The 17,294-nt window shown below is 43.4% G+C and overlaps 1 protein-coding gene across 1 annotated transcript; it reads left to right on the top strand.

Annotated features, from left to right (window-relative positions):
* Positions 1 to 10,150: 10,150 nt before the first annotated feature.
* Positions 10,151 to 16,346, top strand: LOC111161037 (acyl-CoA wax alcohol acyltransferase 1). Its single transcript, XM_022524488.1, has 7 exons — positions 10,151 to 10,275; positions 11,193 to 11,300; positions 11,571 to 11,641; positions 12,775 to 12,979; positions 13,655 to 13,826; positions 15,344 to 15,543; positions 15,751 to 16,346. Exons 1-7 carry the CDS (start codon positions 10,200 to 10,202, stop codon positions 15,903 to 15,905), a joined length of 987 nt encoding a protein of 328 aa, XP_022380196.1. The 5' UTR covers positions 10,151 to 10,199; the 3' UTR covers positions 15,906 to 16,346.
* Positions 16,347 to 17,294: the final 948 nt, after the last annotated feature.

Genomic DNA, 17,294 nt, shown 5'->3' with positions numbered 1-17,294 from the left:
ACGATGTAAAAAATCCCTGCCCTACGTGCACCCGACTATTTATAGCAGCAATGTCCACAATAGCCAAACTATGGAAAGAACCTAGATGTCCATCAACAGATGAATGGATAAAGAAGATGTGGTATATATATACAATGGAATACTATGCAGCCATCAAAAGAAATGAAATCCTACCATTTGTGACAATGTGGATGGAACTAGAGGGTATTATGCTTAGCGAAATAAGTCAATCGGAGAAAGACAACTATCATATGATCTCCCTGATTTGAGGAAGTGGAGATGCAATATGGGGGGGTTCGGGGGGTAAGAAAAGAATAAATGAAACAAGATGGGATAGGGAGGGAGACAAACCGTAAGAGACTCTTAATCTCACAAAACAAACTGAGGGTGGCTGGGGGGAGGGGGGGAGGGAGAGGGTGGTGGGGTTATGGACATTGGGGAGGGTATGTACTATGGTGAGTGCTGTGAAGTGTGTAAACCTGACGATTCACAGACCTGTACCCCTGGGGCTAATAATACATTACATGTTTATAAAAAAAAATTAAAAAAAAATCCCTGCCCTTAGGGAACATTCTATTGAAATACATGTTAATTACTACAGGCCAGGTGCCATTCTAAGTATTTTACATATATTAATTCATTAATTGGCACAATAACTCTATGAGTTTTGTACTCCACAGATAAGAAAAACGAGGAGATTAAGGAAACTGAAGCACAGAGAAGTTAATTGTCTGAGATTACAGTAGGTGAAGGGTGGAGCTGGGATTTGAACCCAGGGAGTCTGGCTCCAGAGCTATGTCCTCTATACCTTGGATGGGTATATTAACATTCATGGCATCTAACTGACAAAGGATTAGAATACGGGCTATATGTAGTGAAAAGAAGGGCCATCTGTACCCCAATGTTTATAGCAGCAATGGCCACAGTCGCCAAACTGTGGAAAGAACCAAGATGCCCTTCAACAGACGAATGGATAAGGAAGATGTGGTCCATATACACTATGGAGTATTATGCCTCCATCAGAAAGGATGAATACCCAACTTCTGTAGCAACATGGATGGGACTGGAAGAGATTATGCTGAGTGAAATAAGTCAAGCAGAGAGAGTCAATTATCATATGGTTTCACTTATTTGTGGAGCATAACAAATAGCATGGAGGACAATGGGAGATGGAGAGGAGAAGGGAGTTGAGGGAAATTGGAAGGGGAGGTGAACCATGAGAGACTATGGACTCTGAAAAGCAATCTGAGGGTTTTGAAGGGGCGGGGGGTGGGAGGTTGGGGGAACCAGGTGGTGGGTATTGGAGAGGGCACGGATTGCATGGAGCACTGGGTGTGGTGCAAAAACAATGAATACTGTTACGCTGAAAAAAAAAAAGAATACGGACTATATCAAAGAGCTCCTACAGAGCAGTAAAAGAAAAACAAGCATCAGAAAAAAGAGTAAAAGACATAAGCAAGTATTTTCCAGAAGAAATATGGCCCATAAATATAGAACTGATTCTCAGCCTCTAGTAATTGGGGAAATACAAGTTAAAACCACAACAAGGTAGCATTCAACACTAAACTGATCAGTAAAAATTAAAAAGTCAGTTAAAGGAAAATTGAATATGCATGGAACCTATGACTCAGCAGTTCTACTCCTAGACATGTGTCTTAGAGAAATTTTTACACATAAGCATCGGAAGACATATATAAGAATGTCCTGGAAGCATGGTTTGTAGTAACAAAAGCAAGCTGAAAACAACCCAAATATCCATCAATAAAAGCACAGATGAATAAATCATGGTACATCCATCCATATTCATACACTGGAATACAGAAAACAGAGCCACATATATCAACAAAGATGAACCTCAAAATCTTAGTGTTGAATGAAAACAATCAAGCCACAGCAGAATACCATCTTATGGGGCACCTAGGTGACTCAGTCCTTTCAGCATCTGCCTTTGGATCAGGTCATGATCCCCGGGTCCTGGGATCAAACCCCCACATCAGGGTCCTTATTCAGTGGGGAGTCTGCTTCACCCTCTGTCTGCCGCTCCCCCTGCTTGTGCTCTCTCTCTCTCTCTCTGACAGATAAATAAATGAAATATTAAAAAAAATTATCTTACATATGTATACATGTATGTGCATATATATAAAAATTGGCAAAACTAAACAATGTTTTATTGTTAAGGACACATATATACGTATATGATAAAACCACTGATAAAAGCAAGGGAATAATAGACAAACTCATCAGTATAGTGGTGTTTCATGGTGGAGGAGATGAGGGGAATATTAGGGAGAGGCATGTAAGGGCCTTTGAAGCTGCAGATTGCATTTTATTTCTTCATCTGGGTGATAAATACATATGTGTTCTCATGATTATTCTTTCATCTCTTTTATGCATATGATCTATTTCACAATAATACAAAGAAAAAACCCCATTGGATCTGAAAAGCATTATATGCTCCTTTTAGGACAAGAAGGCTGGGGAAGAGCTGGCAGCCCAGGCCTATTTCTGCTGGCCCACCCCTTGTTTCATGTTCGATCTTTTGATGTTGACCACACTGCTAGGCACCCCACACTTGGTATGTGCCCTTCATACCAGTTATTCCCCAGGGGTCACAAATTACCAGCTTTGGGGCCAAATCAGTTTGCAGTTGAGTTTTGTTTAGACAGTACAGTTATTGTTTTTTAAAATTTGAAATGGTTCAGAAAATGAAAACACAGACACATACACATATATATGTACATACATTCAAATACAGAGAGATAAAATACACATAAAAAGTACTGGCAATTGTTGAGTCAAAGAGGTGGATAGATGATATACAAGTGTGTGTTATTCTATTCTTTTAACTTTCTTTTATGTTTGAAATTTTCACCAAAACATTTGGAAAAACCAACTTTGAAGTGCTTTTGAAGGAGTGTGCCCTTTCCAGTTCACCACAATCCCCACCATTCCCTATTGTAACTTTCAGCCAGTCCCCTCATTTCCAGTATCTCCATTCCCTAGAGACATTTGAGTTTGAAACATGTGGCTCAGCTTGTAGATCTTGGCTCCTCCTAGATCTCTCTGTTGCCTGAATGTAAACAGGTAGTGGTGTTGGAACACGACAGGCATTTCTCTCATTCCCAAAAACTGAATAAAGCACACATGAAGTTTTGTATTTTTGTAACAGATTAAGGACAATGCCAGCTGATGTAATTCACCACTACCCTGCAGTGGAGAGGGAACCCTCCTGCAGTTACAGTAACTTTAGCAGTTGTACTGTACCTTGTAAGATATAGGCGGGGCCTTGAAAAAGTCAAGCCACACCAGTTAGTTTCTCCCAGAAGATAAGATGAAGAATTTTTTGATTCTTTATGACTCCTGTAGTCTCTCTGGCACCAAGGGTGGAAAGGGTGAGAAAGTATGATCTTTCAGCAACATCAAAGGGCCAGTGGGGGCAAACTACTGTATCAGGTGAATAACCTCTGAGATAAATAGCTGTTCTGTTACATGGTGCTTGGACTTGTGAGTTAGAAAAAATCCCTCGAGTGTGGGTGCATAGGCACCAGAAAGTTTCTAGTCCATAAACCTTTCCTCTTCAGACTGACGGATTAGAGAAGCTAAAGCAGCTTCCCAGTTAGCATTTGTCTTGTCATATTCTGGGATATGACAGTTTCTTTCTCTGCAAACTCTGGTTTTCACTCCCACAGCTATCACACTGCACTAAACAAATCCTTGATCCCTGCTACCCCAGGCTTGTATCTGCCCACACCATACAGAATGAATGCACCCAATTGTTTAGAACACAAAACAAGATTAGAAGGAATAAGCAGATAGCCAGAGGTAGGCAGTGTCACTTGGTGGATTAGCTGAGGTTGGCCAGTGACACTGCGTGACAAACTGGACTGGCTTGCCAAAGCCGGTGGAGAATTGGCAAGAACCCTGTCTGATTGTTCTAATCACTGGACGGGAAGCTCAAGATCACTTGTTCTTCCGATCCCCACTCACCTTTGACCTAGGACCAGAACTGAATGGTTTCCACTGGCCCTGTCACTTTTTGGAATGGCTTTGCTTTTTGGTTTATTCTTGCCTTGGCCTCCACATCTTGTTGACCTCCCAGGTCTTAGAACTTCAACTTGTTTCTGATATTTAGATCTCCATATGACCGCCATTTGCTTGGGGTATTATTGATGCCTGTTCATCATTCTCCATGACCTGCTTTGGCTACTTTCTGTCAATATCTTATGGTGACAGAACTCACTTAAGGATTTGACACTGTTTTGATAAGTCCTTACCAGGCCAGAAGATAAGGGAAAGAAGAAGTCTATTACCAGAGCGCTGGCATCAAGAAGGTATCTTCAGGCCTCTGGAAAGGAAGTGAAGGCCAAGACCAGACAATTACCTGCTGAGTTGTGACCCAGGGATAAGACCTTACTTCTCATGTGCAGTGCTCAAGAGGGAAATCCCTACTGGAAAAACACAAATCAATAAATACAGGCAGATAAGATCAAAAAGAGGAACATCATGAAACAATGAGTGTATCATTAGCCAAGGGTTTATGATTAATTCTGTAAAGTCACGTTTGAGAGAGAGAGAGAGAAGAAAGAATCAGTATGCTTACTAACATCGAGTTCTCACATTCCCAGGTTTCCTAATTTCTTTTAGCCACCATTCCATTTTCTTTGACATAATTCAGGGTGACCAGGACTACCCACATACCAAGAAAGTCTCTGGCCTAAAAAATTGCAATCACTCTCACCCTTAGTTCAGGTGGGACTAGATTAATTTTTTTCTCAAAAATAAGAGAAAATACTACAAAATCATAGAAACCAACATATTGATAAAACAGGTATCTTACCCCAGTTTTTCCTGGATACAGGCTGATCAGTAATCCACAGCTTACGAGCCCCATTTTTCGACACGTTCTCACAGCCCCGGACTTGGCTTACATTTAATCATTCCCTGAGCGTGAGTTGAGGTGAAGTTAAGCAGCAGCCCCACTGGGTCTAGTAGGATTTGGGAGGACCTTCATGAAACTGTGTTTTCTGAGTTGTTCGGAGAAAAAGGTCAAATCCTCTCTTCAGACCCAATCATCTCCTTGGAGAGAGAGGCTGATTCTGTTGACCAGGTTTCCTGGTCCCTGACCACCTCCCAGGTTAACAAAGCATCCCACTTATGTATCAGTAAATCCTAAAAGGTATTAGAAGGCAGGAAACTGTGCAGTGTCACTGAAGAATCTGGAGGTACATGACGGTTTCTGTTCACCTACCAGTAGAAGACCTAGAAGCCTGACCAGATAATGGAAAAAGCATGTCTAAAAACTTGTGCTTCCTCTCTAACAGGAGATTAGTTGAATAAATCATGGCATATCCATATAATGAAATGTGATATATGTTGTCAGAGAAGGGAATTGACATGGAAAATGCCCATAATATACTGCTAGGTGAAGAAGTAGGTTACAAGACAGTACACAGACTATGATTCCATTTTTGGTTAATAAATTATACATAATAACACTGAGTTTTAAATATAAGTATATATATGAACAAGGCACTGAACAAAGTGATTTACATTAATTACTTTATCCTCACGACAACCCTAGGGTGTAAGTAGTATTATACTTGTCTTCTTACAGATAAAGAAACTGGGCAGGAAGAGGGTAAGTAATTTGCCATGGTTCACTGGAGTGGCAGAGCTGGGAAACAGACCTAGATATGCTGGACTCTGGAGCCCAAGCTCTTCAGTGACACCATATCTATGTCTATGTTTGTACAGAAAAAAAGTCAAGAGAGAGAAACACCAGGATGTTAACATTAACTGGTTATTTCTGGGTGATGAGATTATGAGTGACTTTTGTTCCCTTTATGCTTTCCTGAGTAGTCTGAACTCTTTGTGATTTACATGGATTATTTATATAATCAGGAAAAACAATAAATTAATTTCCATTTTGAAAAAAGTGAACATCCACTGTTTCCAAACTGTAGGTGGCAAACTACTGGGGAGTGGAGGGGAGGAGTAACTTAATTATTACAAAAGTTCTGGAAATTCCCACATGACCCAAGCATTGTCTAGAATGAATATGTTTGCACATATTTTTTCCAAATGACATGTTGTATATACTGTCATGGTATATACTCTTTGTGCTTGTGTTTATTCCATATTTCTCAATCAATGAATATTAAAAATACTACTATTATAATATGGAAGTCCATAAATTTTAAACACTAAAATAAAGGATGAGATCTGCTGCTACAAGGAAAAATATATGTATGGGCCAGCACTGTAGCCTGAGTGTCTTCTCGCCAACTTACCACCTTTTTCTCAGAAGCAATGGGAGGAAATAGAGGGGGGAAACTGCAGAGGCACAGATTATTAAAAGTTAATCCAGGGTTGCGGAAGGGGAAGTGGGTGGGTGGATGGGATAACTGGGTGACGGGCATTACGGAAGGCACATGATGTGATGAGCACTGGGTATTATACGCAACTCATGAATCAATGAACACTACATCAAAACTAATGATGTAGTATATGTTGGCTAATTAAATTTAAATGAAAAAAATAAATAAATTACAAAAAAGCCTTTAAAAAAAAAAGTTAATCCAGAAGTCCCAGGAAAAGGTAAGTTAGAAGGATGAGAGAACATGGAGAGGGAGTTGATATTGGCTCAGAAAATTCTATTATGGAAAGACAGAAGGCTAAATCTCCCCTATATTACCAGAGGCTAGTCCCCACACTCAACCACAAGGATGTCAACACCTATATAGGCTGTGATGTTGCAATACCTGAGTGCTAGCCTTTGCTCAAGGGCCAGGCTGGTATCCAATCAGCAGAAAGACATGGAGTGGCGAGGGCCCTCCCCATCTTCTGCCAAACCAACTCAAAGGTCAGCAGCTGCCTTTCCTTTCTCTCATTCTTCCTTTCCCTTTTGAAATGTGTCCCTTATCTTCGATTTCTGCACAACTTCTTGGCCCCCTCTCAGGTCTCCAGGTTACACTACTCCCTAGGACTCCAGTGATTTCATTACCCATAAGAAACCATCCTGATCACAAGATCTCAAATTAAGATACTCACTCACTGATCATTCATTCAATAATAAGGGCCTTAGGGGCAGAGGCCCTGACAAATTAGGTATAGTCCCTACCCTTTTAGAAGCATACAGTCTTCAGGTGTGAAAAGCAAAAAACCAACGAAAATAAAATCAAACTTACAATTCCATTTGCTTCATTGGGCATGAAGTTACAACACGGTAAGAGACAGGAGTCAGCGCGAGGAATGAGGGCTTTGTTTTCCCCTTCTCATTTTAGCCTGTATTTGGGATTCACTTAGGGACAAGGCCCCACACCATCACCCTTGCTTAGTAGAGCAGGCACCGAGGCCTGGAACACTGGCTTACTCTAAGGGAGAACAGTCTTCAACAGACCAATGACATGGGGAAAAAAAGACGGTGGGAAGGAGGATTGTTCTCTATTAAAAGCAAATTTAGGTTTTGCCAAAGGACTCAAAGCTGAGTCTGATCCAGTCCTTGAATCCAGATGCCAATCTTCAGGAAATACAGAGGAACCTACTGAAGTGCACCATGGGCATGCTGTAAACAAAGTTCAGGCTGTGGAAAATTCTCCAGGTCAAATGTGGACTCTTCAAGGTATAAATAACGTCAGAAAAAGAAAGTGATGGAGGAGGAACCTGTAAATGAAAACAGACTTAACCTCTTCAAAAATGCCAAGGTCATTGGGAGAAATCAGAGGGGAAGACAAACCACAAGAGACTGTGGACTCTGAGAAACAAACTGAGGGTTTTGGAGGAGAGGGGGGTGGGGGGGTTGGGTGAGCCTGGTGGTGGGTATGATAGAGGGCACGTATTGCATGGAGCACTGGGTGTAGTGCATAAACAATGAATCTTGGAACAGTGAAAAAATAAAATAAAGTTTTAAAAAATGCCAAGGTCATAAAAGGAAAGATCAAGAAAGTATCACAGCTTGGAGGAGACTAAGGAGACATGATTATTCCACGCAATGTGAGACCTGGTAGAATCCTGGAACAGAAAGTGGACATTAGGAGAAAATTTTAGTGCAATTCAAATGAACTCTGATATTAACAGCAATGTACCAGTATTGGTTTCTTACCTGTGATATCTTTACCTTGGTTACATAAGATGTTAACATAAGTGTAAGCTGGGCAAAGGGTACAGGGACTCCACGCTCTCTTGGCAACTCTCCCATAAGTCTAAAACTTTCCAAAATAAAGAGTTTAAAAAGGAAAATTTAAGGAATATATCAATTCTTTCATTTTTTTTTAAGATTTTACGTATTTATTTGTCAGAGAGAAAGAGAGAGCACAGGCAGGCAGAGTGGCAGGCAGAGGGAGACGCAGGCTCGGCACCTGCCGAGCAAGGAGCCCAGTGTGGAACTCCATCCCAGGATGCTGGGATCATGACCTGAGCCAAAGGCATACGCTTAACCGACTGAACCACCCAGCCGTCCCTAGAAACCTATCAATTCTTTTAATGGGTAAGACTATGATAATAAAGCCATAGAAATGCATAGAAAAGATTACTTTAAATGTTAAGATAGGGTGGCTCTGTTGGTTAGGCATCTGCCTCTGGCTCAGGTCATGATCCTGGAATCCCGGTATCGGGCCCCTCATCAGACTCCCTGCTCAGTGGGGAGTCTGCTTCTCCCTCTGCCCCTCACCCTGATCTCATGCTCTCTCTCACTCTCTCTTGCTCTCTCTCAAATAAATAAAATCTTTTTAAAAATGTCTAAACTATCCAAAGCAATCTATAGATTTAATGCAATTCCTATCAAAATACCAACAGCATTTTTCACAGAACTGGAATAAACAACCTTAAAACTTATATGGAACCACAAAGAACCCAGCTAGCCAAAGCAATTTTGAAAAAGAAAAAAAAGTTAGGATAATGGTTATTTGTGGAGGAGGAAGAGGGTTATGACTGAAATGGGGCACATGAGAGTCTTCTGGGGTTTTATTTCTTGATGTAGGGGTGGCTGCAAGGTATTAGTCTTCTAAATATTTATTAAGCCATACATTTATTTTAGCTGGTTTTCTGTATCTATATTTTATTTTATAATGAAAAATTAAAAAGAGAGAGGAGTGCCTGGGTGGCTCAGTCGTTAAGCAGTTGCCTTCAGCTCAGGTTATGATACTGGGGTCCTGGGATCGAGTCCCGTCTGGGGCTACCTGCTCAGCGGGGAGCCTGCTTCTCCCTTGCCCACTCCTCCTGGAATACTGGAGGTACTCTTCCTGCTTCTGTCCCCTCTCTCACTGTGTCTCTCTCTGTCAAATAAATTTTTAAAAGTCCAAAAAAATTAAAGAGAGAGAGAATTAAGAGACATAACTTTCAAATACAATCAGTAATACTAGTTTGGATCCTGATTCAAATCAACCAACTGTAAAAAGACATTTGAATGGGGACTAGATATTAGGTATTATTCAAGAATTACAAAATTTGTTAAGGGTAATAGTGGCATCACTTTGGAAGAAAACATTCCTATTTTTGTATGCACAGTGAAGTATTTAGGGGTGAAATGACATGATATCTTAGAATTGCTTTAAGATACTTCAAGAAAAAAAATCGGGGCAATATATGGAACAAGTATAGCAAAATATTAGTAATTATTGAAGATGAACAAAAAACATAAACACAAAGATAAAAATTTGTTGCATTGCCTAGTTTTGTGTGTATTTGAAATTTTTGTAGTAGCTAGTTAAAAGAGGGGGACATCCCAAGCCAGACTGCCTGAGGGCAATAGTCTCAACAAAAAACTAATCTTGGGTCCTCCCCCACCCCACAAACCTCCCAGAGCTCCCTCCCCACTCACCACCTCCTTGAGATCACAACCCCTGTAGTCTCAGAGAGTGGTCTGTGAAAGGTATTTTCCTTCTTTCGCTCTCTGAGTCCCTAGGACTAGATGGCAATCCTTCTTACCTTTCTTCATCCTGATGTCTTAATAATCTCAGGAAAGAGTCAAAGGGCAAATGACCAGGGCCCAGGGCTCACACCTGATAGGGCAGTCCTTGGTACTCCAAAGCCTGCCTCTTGCAGTGGGTCGTAGGTGTGGGGCAGGACAAAGAAGGTAAAGGGCACGTGAAAATCCTCCTGACCATATACATTCACTATCCAGCAAGCTTCAAGAGGCTTTGTGGCACCATTGTTTGGAAGAGTGTTCTGGGATCTTTGTCTTCCTCGGGCTCCTGAGCAACATGCCTTGTTTCAAGCAGCCTACGCACTTCCAGAGTCTGATACTTCTGCAATGGCCCTTGAGCTACCTTGCCATATGTGAGTACTGATCCTACAATGCACGGCAATAAGCCAGTGTCAGAGGCCAGGGCCAGATCTGGGGTGAATTTCATGCTCATGGGAAGTCTCATGTCTAACTTTTGATCATCTCAGATGGTATTACAGAGTAAAGTCAAGGAGTCTTGAGTCTTACCAGTGTCCTGGAGAAGGAAGAGATAGAGCCACAGGTGGTGGTGAGAACAGGCAGAGGGGTAGAACAGGGTCATGATGGATATGAATAGATCTGGCTAATTTCAGCCACTTCTTAACCCTCACAATCTGGAAAGGGGAAATGAAGCCCAAGGAATAGGCATGATACGCCCATAAGCATAAGGAAGCATCGGGAGTGGGGCAGAAGAAGCATTAGAATAACGGACTTGGAGAAGTACAGCCTGTGTTTAAACCATAGAGTTTTCCATTCTGGGAGGGGCTAGGGTGGTAGCATGTAGGGAGATAGTGATAATGAAAGGAATGGTGAATGAGCAAGAGGATAAGAATGGTAAATGGGGCGGGAGGTACCTGGGTGGATCAGTCTGGTAAGTGTCTGTCTTTGGCTCAGGTCAAGATCCCAAGGTCCTGGGATGGAGCCTACCCCAGGCTCTCTGCTCAGTGGGGAACCTGCTTCTCCCTCTACCTGCCACTCGCCTGCCTGCTTGTGCTGGTGGCAGGCAGGGAGCAGGAGTAGAGGGATGGTGAGTGGACAGCGATGATGGGGAATTAGAAATAGGGCTGGTATATGGCAGATGATAAAGGAAATATCTGAAGGACAAGCAGACATGGATGCTGGATGGGCAGGAGCTGGACTGTGCAGAAGGCCATGACCAGAGCCTTGAATATTTCGGAGGGCTCTTAAGGGGGGTGTACCTGGGCAAGTTCTGTTGGCAGCACAATTCTGACCTGACCTGCTCCCTCATCAGTTTGGATCTTGCAGCCATTATTCATTTCCTTGCTGTTTACATCCTTGTGGCCACTGCCAGTGCTGTACTTTACCTGGTTTTTCCTGGACTGGAAGACTCCAGAGCAAGGTAAGACCCATAGACCTAGAAAGAACACGGCCTAAGAATGTTCCAACTTAACCTATGACCAGGGAGTCCCACTCACTATGCCACAGGCCTCTCATCCAAGTTCTCAGAGTCACAGGACCTGGGCCAGCCAGGACTGTCTTGGGGTCTCTTCCTTTTCTACCTCTCTAGCAGAGCCATGGTCCCTCCATGCTATTAGGAAAGCCCCGAAAGAGTGGGAGGGATGGGGTTGCCACACACAGACACCATCCCCCACTGATATTTCTGTCTCAGGTGGCAGGCGTTCAGCCTGGGTAAGGAACTGGTGTGCCTGGACCCACATCAGGGACTATTTCCCCATTACGGTAAGTGTCTCTTTCCCAGCATCCCCCACAGTTCCCAAGATACTAGGCATTTATGCCAAATTACTAAGGTTGTCCATAAGGAAAAGAAGACTACCAGAGAAGTCTCAGTGCAGCCTAGACATACTTCAAAACCTGACATTGCAGCTGGGGACTCGCTGCTCTGCCAGCATACTTTGGACGCCTTTAGCATGACCTACCAGATGACACAGACAGAAACGCAAATACAGTTGTTTAACAGACATTGATTGAAAGCCTACCCTACCACATGTTAGAGGTACAGAGAAGTGAGTAGGATGTGATCTGTCAGCAAGGTGCTCCCATCTAATAAGAAGGACAGACAAGTATGTATTTATAGTTTGGTATGGGTACACAAGTAGTTCAGAGTTGGGGTAAGGAAAAGCTTCACAGATGTGGTGATATTTTGGCAGGGTTTTCAAGTTCAATGGCAGACACTCAGGCAGAAACCGGAAGGGGTTTGGGTGGAGAAAATAACAGGAATACAATGTAGAAATGTACTGCTATGCTGATCCTCAGAGCATTCTTTGGAGTAGACAACTAACACTGCCCCGATTTTTAGACCAGAGCTTGCCGATACCATGAGTAAGGCGCACTGAGCCAAATGGCCGAAACTACTTGCAGCCAGCCATGGGGAAGAGGTCCAGCAGTTCTAGCTGGCCCGGATCCTACCTGGTTTTCCAGGGGCTGAGGAGACCCATATCTTGGCCCCCTGAAACGCCCTCATGGCCTAGCAGTTGAAAAGCTCTGCTTTAGGGGCACCTGGGTGGCTCAGTCTGGTCATGACCCTAGGGTCCTGGGATTGAGACCTATGTCGGCTCCCTGCTCTGCGGAAAGTCTACTTCTTCCTCTCCCACTCCCCCTGCTTGCATTCCCTCTCTCGCTGTGTCTCTCTCTGTCCAATAAATACATAAAATCTTGGAAAGAATGAAGAAAGGAAGGAAGGAAGGAAGGAAGGAAGGAAGGAAGGAAGGAAGGAAGGAAGGAAGGAAGGAAGGAAAGAAAGAAGGAAGGGCAGCTCTGCTTTAGAGAACACCCTGATCTCTGAAACATCTTCAGCCTTGCTTCTTCACGTGATCTCATTCCACCACGTTTGGCACTTCTCTCCATGACTGCAGATCCAGAAGACTAAAGACTTGTCGCCGGAGCACAACTATCTCATGGGGGTTCACCCTCATGGTCTCTTGACCTTTGGAGCCTTCTGCAACTTCTGCACTGAAGCTACAGGCTTCTCAAAGGTCTTCCCAGGCATCACTCCCCACCTGGCCACACTGTCCTGGTTCTTCAAGATCCCCTTTGTCAGGGAGTACCTCATGGCCAAAGGTACTTTGGACCATACTTACTGGAGCTTCTGACCCATTTTTTTCTGCTGGGAGACACACCTTCTTAAGGCTCATCCCCTACCTCTCAACCACCTCTCACCCATTCCCATCAGAGCATAGTAGTTAAAAGCATATGTTCTGGAGCTAAACTGTTTGGGTTTGAGTCCCAGCTCTGCCACCTACTGTGTGGTCTTGAGCAAGCTACCCATCTCACTTTCCTCATCTGTAAGGTGAGGCTGACGATAACAGACCAACCTCAGATTTGATGTGACAGTTAAATGAGAGCATACAAGGAAAACATTCACTATAGTGTCTGCCACAGAGTATATGCTCAGTAAAGAATAACTTTTGCTATTTAGTGGCAACAGAGGAAAAGAAAAGAGTAAGATTATAGTTGAAATTCAGAAAGTCCTTCTGGTTATTCCACTGGAAATCTTCCCACTATAGTTTCAACCTAGCGCTTCCTATGAAGTGGAGATATTGCCTCCAAGTGAAACATGTTGGGTTTGCCCTTTTCTCCCCACCCTTGTCCCCATCTCATTGATTTTCCTTCCGAGACTTACGGGAACACAGGGTGCATAGACAGGCCAATGGGGAGTAGAGCAGAGGGTGTTCTCTCTCAGCCATTTCCACCCCTCCTTATATTGCTCCTCTCTCTGCTCCTTGATCCTCTTAGGTGTGTGCTCCGTGAGTCAGCCAGCGATCGACTACCTGCTAAGCCACGGCACTGGCAACCTCGTGGGCATCGTGGTAGGAGGGGTGGGAGAGGCCCTTCAAAGTGTGCCCAACACCACCACCCTCATCCTCCAGAAGCGCAAGGGGTTTGTACGCACAGCCCTCCAGCATGGGTGAGTGTTCCTCCCAGGGCAGGGGGCGTGGCCTTCTCTGAGCAGCATCACCTGTTACATGATGTCAAAATGACTCAGACATGAGTCTTGCCCTCTTGGAACTTACTAGCGCACAAGGGAGATGGCCATAGCATTTTTAAAAGGTTTAATGTCATCCACTCCTTTTAAACTAGCCAGACCAGTTCTCGGAAAGCCAAACCAGAAGCCCAGATTCATTATCATGGGGCTTGGCTAGGGCTCCCAAATATATACAGATGACGCCCACATCACCTCTAGCAAAATCAATATCTGTATCTGCTTGTTAATGTAAGTGCAAGGGGCAGGTTGTACAGTATGGTGAGGATGTGCGCAGAAGCTGAAGTCAGGGACCCTGATCTGAAACCCTGGTTCCATAACTTACTGTGCGTTCTGAGACAGATTACTTAACCATTCTGAGTCTTGGTGTTTTCCTTTTCATGATGCGGCTCTAATAATTGTAACTCCTCCATAGGGTCATGGTGGGGTTTAAATAAAACAACAAATGTGTCTGGCACACAATAAGTGGTAGATAATCATTACCCACTCTAACTGAGGGGTAAAGATAGGAGGTAAAGAGCAGGTGCCAAGATGGGAACTGTGGGGTGCACCATGATGTCAGGAGGCCAGGCCACTGAACACAGAGGTGATTGTCTTATTACAGACTCAGAGAAAAGTAGTTCATCCAAGGGCCTTGCCTGAGTGGCCTGTTCGTCAGTTTGGAACCTAATGTAGGGGAGACAGTTCTGAGCAGGGAGGAAGGAATCCTGTGTTCTAGCCCAGGTCGTGCCAATCACTGACTGCCCAGTGAACTTTCCTCTCAGAACCTGGGCTTGTGGATCTGTAAGATAAAGAAAATACCACCACCCCCTACTGTGCCCTGCACTGTCTCTGCTGTGAGGATCCAAGAAGGCAACATATATCAGAATGCAGAGAGATGCCTAGTAACTCACAAAGATTTGTATAAGAGAGGCCATGCTCTCTGTACTCTCCTCTCACAAGAGGACTTCAGGAGCCTGACTCTCTATCTATGGCCCGAGAGGGACACAAATTTTCTCTTCTGTAATCTCAAGGGACAGAATACTTTATACATATTTCCTGTGGGGGATGGGCATATCATAATATATGCGTCTGTGTGATATTATCGTCATCTCTATGCTTCCTACTAGTAGAAACAGAGTCAGATATTTCCCTGCATGACACTTTCTGGAAACTTTTCTTAACATGATACAGGTCTCTGGGGATCTCTGCCCAAAACCCTCTTCCTTCCCTCCACCCCCATATCTCATCCTTGTGATCCTGGACCAGAGACAGCATTCTCACCGGACTTGAACATTTCAAGACGAGAAAGAGTCAATATGGGAGCCCTGTTTGGTGCAAGAAGAAATCCTTTATGTTGCAGGGATTTTATATAGCTGGGACCCTGGCCAGGAGCAAATGTTCTTCCTGAGTGGTTCTCAGTCTAGCCCATGTTTGAGAAATAATTCGGGGTTTTCCTTCAGGACTCATCTGGTCCCCACCTTCACATTTGGAGAAACTGAGGTATATGATCAGGTGCAATTCCATAAGGACAGCTGGATGTACAAGTTCCAGAGCTGCTTCCGCAGAATCTTTGGTTTCTATTTCTGCATCTTCTATGGAAGAGGCTTCTACCCAGGCACCAGTGGGCTTCTGCCCTACTCGCTGCCTATTGTCACTGTAGGTAAGTGCTGCTTTCAGCCCCAAGACCACCTCAGCTCTTTCCTGACCTCAATCTCAGCCCTCCCATCCCACCCCCACCAAAGAAAAGGGAAGCAGAGAGGGAGAATCTGGGAGTGGACTTGGCAAGTGAGAGGATCTGGCCCAGGGAAGAAGGAGGTTAAAGGAAGAGAAGATCTAACACTTGCTCCTTCTCTTTTCCCATCTCCAGTTGGGGAGCCTTTGCTGGTGCCCAAAATTGAAAAACCAAGCCAGGAAGTGGTGGACAAATACCATGCACTCTATATGGATGCCCTGTGCAAACTCTTTGACCGGCACAAGACCCAGTATGGCTGCTCAGAGACCCAAAAGCTGCTTTTCCTGTGACTGAATGAGCTTGCATGCCCAAAAAAAAATGTGCCTTGGGGAGAAGACTCATTTACTGCTAACTAAGAGGGGGAGAAAAGGAGATAAGGGAAGGCTCTGTGTAGTAGGGGAGGACATTAAGAATTCTTTCCTTGTCACAAAGCCTTCATAGTTGCTGTCCCAGGGAGCTTCACTCAGTCATTCCACAAAAGGGAGCATCCTGAGGCCCCTCAGGCCCAGCCATGGGCATGCTAAGCACACACATGCTTCCTTCCTAAGCCTAACCCCCAGGCCTCGAAGGACTCAAATGACAGCCAAACAGCCCAAGTAGCCCCCACTCTGGTGCTGGTTGTTGTTATACGGTCATAATGCATATTTTAATTGGGATTTTTTTGCATTCCATAAGTTTAACCTGTTTAAAGCGTAAAATTCAGTAGTACTTAGTATATTCACAGAGTTGTGCAACCACTACCACTAATTTTAGAACATTGTTCAGCACCCCAAATAAGAAAGCCAATACACATTAGCGGTCACTCCCCATTCCTTCATCTCTCCCAGCCACTAGCAAACACTAATCAACTTTCCATTTCTGTGGATTTGCCATTTTGGGACATTTCATATAAATGGAATCAGAGACTACATGGGTTTTTTAGGACTGGCTTCTTTCTTTTAGCTTCATGTTTTCAAGGCTCATCCGTGTTGTGGCGTGTATCCCTACTTCATTCTTTTTACGGCTGAATAATATCCCATTGCACATATACACAACAGTTGTCATCCAGTCAACCAGTTGATGGGCTTTTGGGTTGTTTCCACTTTTGGACTGCTATGGATAACACTGCTACAAGCATTCATGTACAGGTTTTTGTGTGGTAATCCGGAGTCTCCAAATATAAAGGCTTCCCTCATCTCCACAACACTAACAAGTGTTGCAAGCTAACAAGCATACCTTTCAGATAAATCACGGGCAACTTACTCAGGATTACTTTTCAGTTGGCAGAGGCATTTCACTTAAGTCACTTTGTCCTCAGAATGGTCTGCACCATAACCCCAAGGGTTTTGCTACCATCCCAAGTCTATGATGGGAAATCCACTTTATATCTATATTTTAAAGTCTTACTAAGTCCTGCTTAAAAGTTTTTCTTAAAGCTGTATTCTGAGAATTTTAAAAGAATAAATAAAAACACAGCTGTCTCTTCCTTCACAAGACAACCAACAAAAGTCACATTTAATAACACAACAAAGGTAGTACACCTGAAACTAACATAATATTATGTGTCAACTATAGTAAAAAAAAAAAATGTAGCAAAGGAACAAGAGTTAAAAGGCCATTTAAAAACTCATCCAATTCAATAGCCAAAAAACAAATAATCCGATTTTAAAGTGGGCAGAGGACATAAATAGACATTTTTC

Source organism: Enhydra lutris, unplaced genomic scaffold (assembly GCF_002288905.1).
Source record: "Enhydra lutris kenyoni isolate GAN:26980312 unplaced genomic scaffold, ASM228890v2 scaffoldscaffold81, whole genome shotgun sequence".
NCBI lineage: Eukaryota > Metazoa > Chordata > Mammalia > Carnivora > Mustelidae > Enhydra > Enhydra lutris.
Note: the sequence above shows the minus strand (reverse complement) of the source record. Positions and strands in the feature narration are given on the sequence as shown.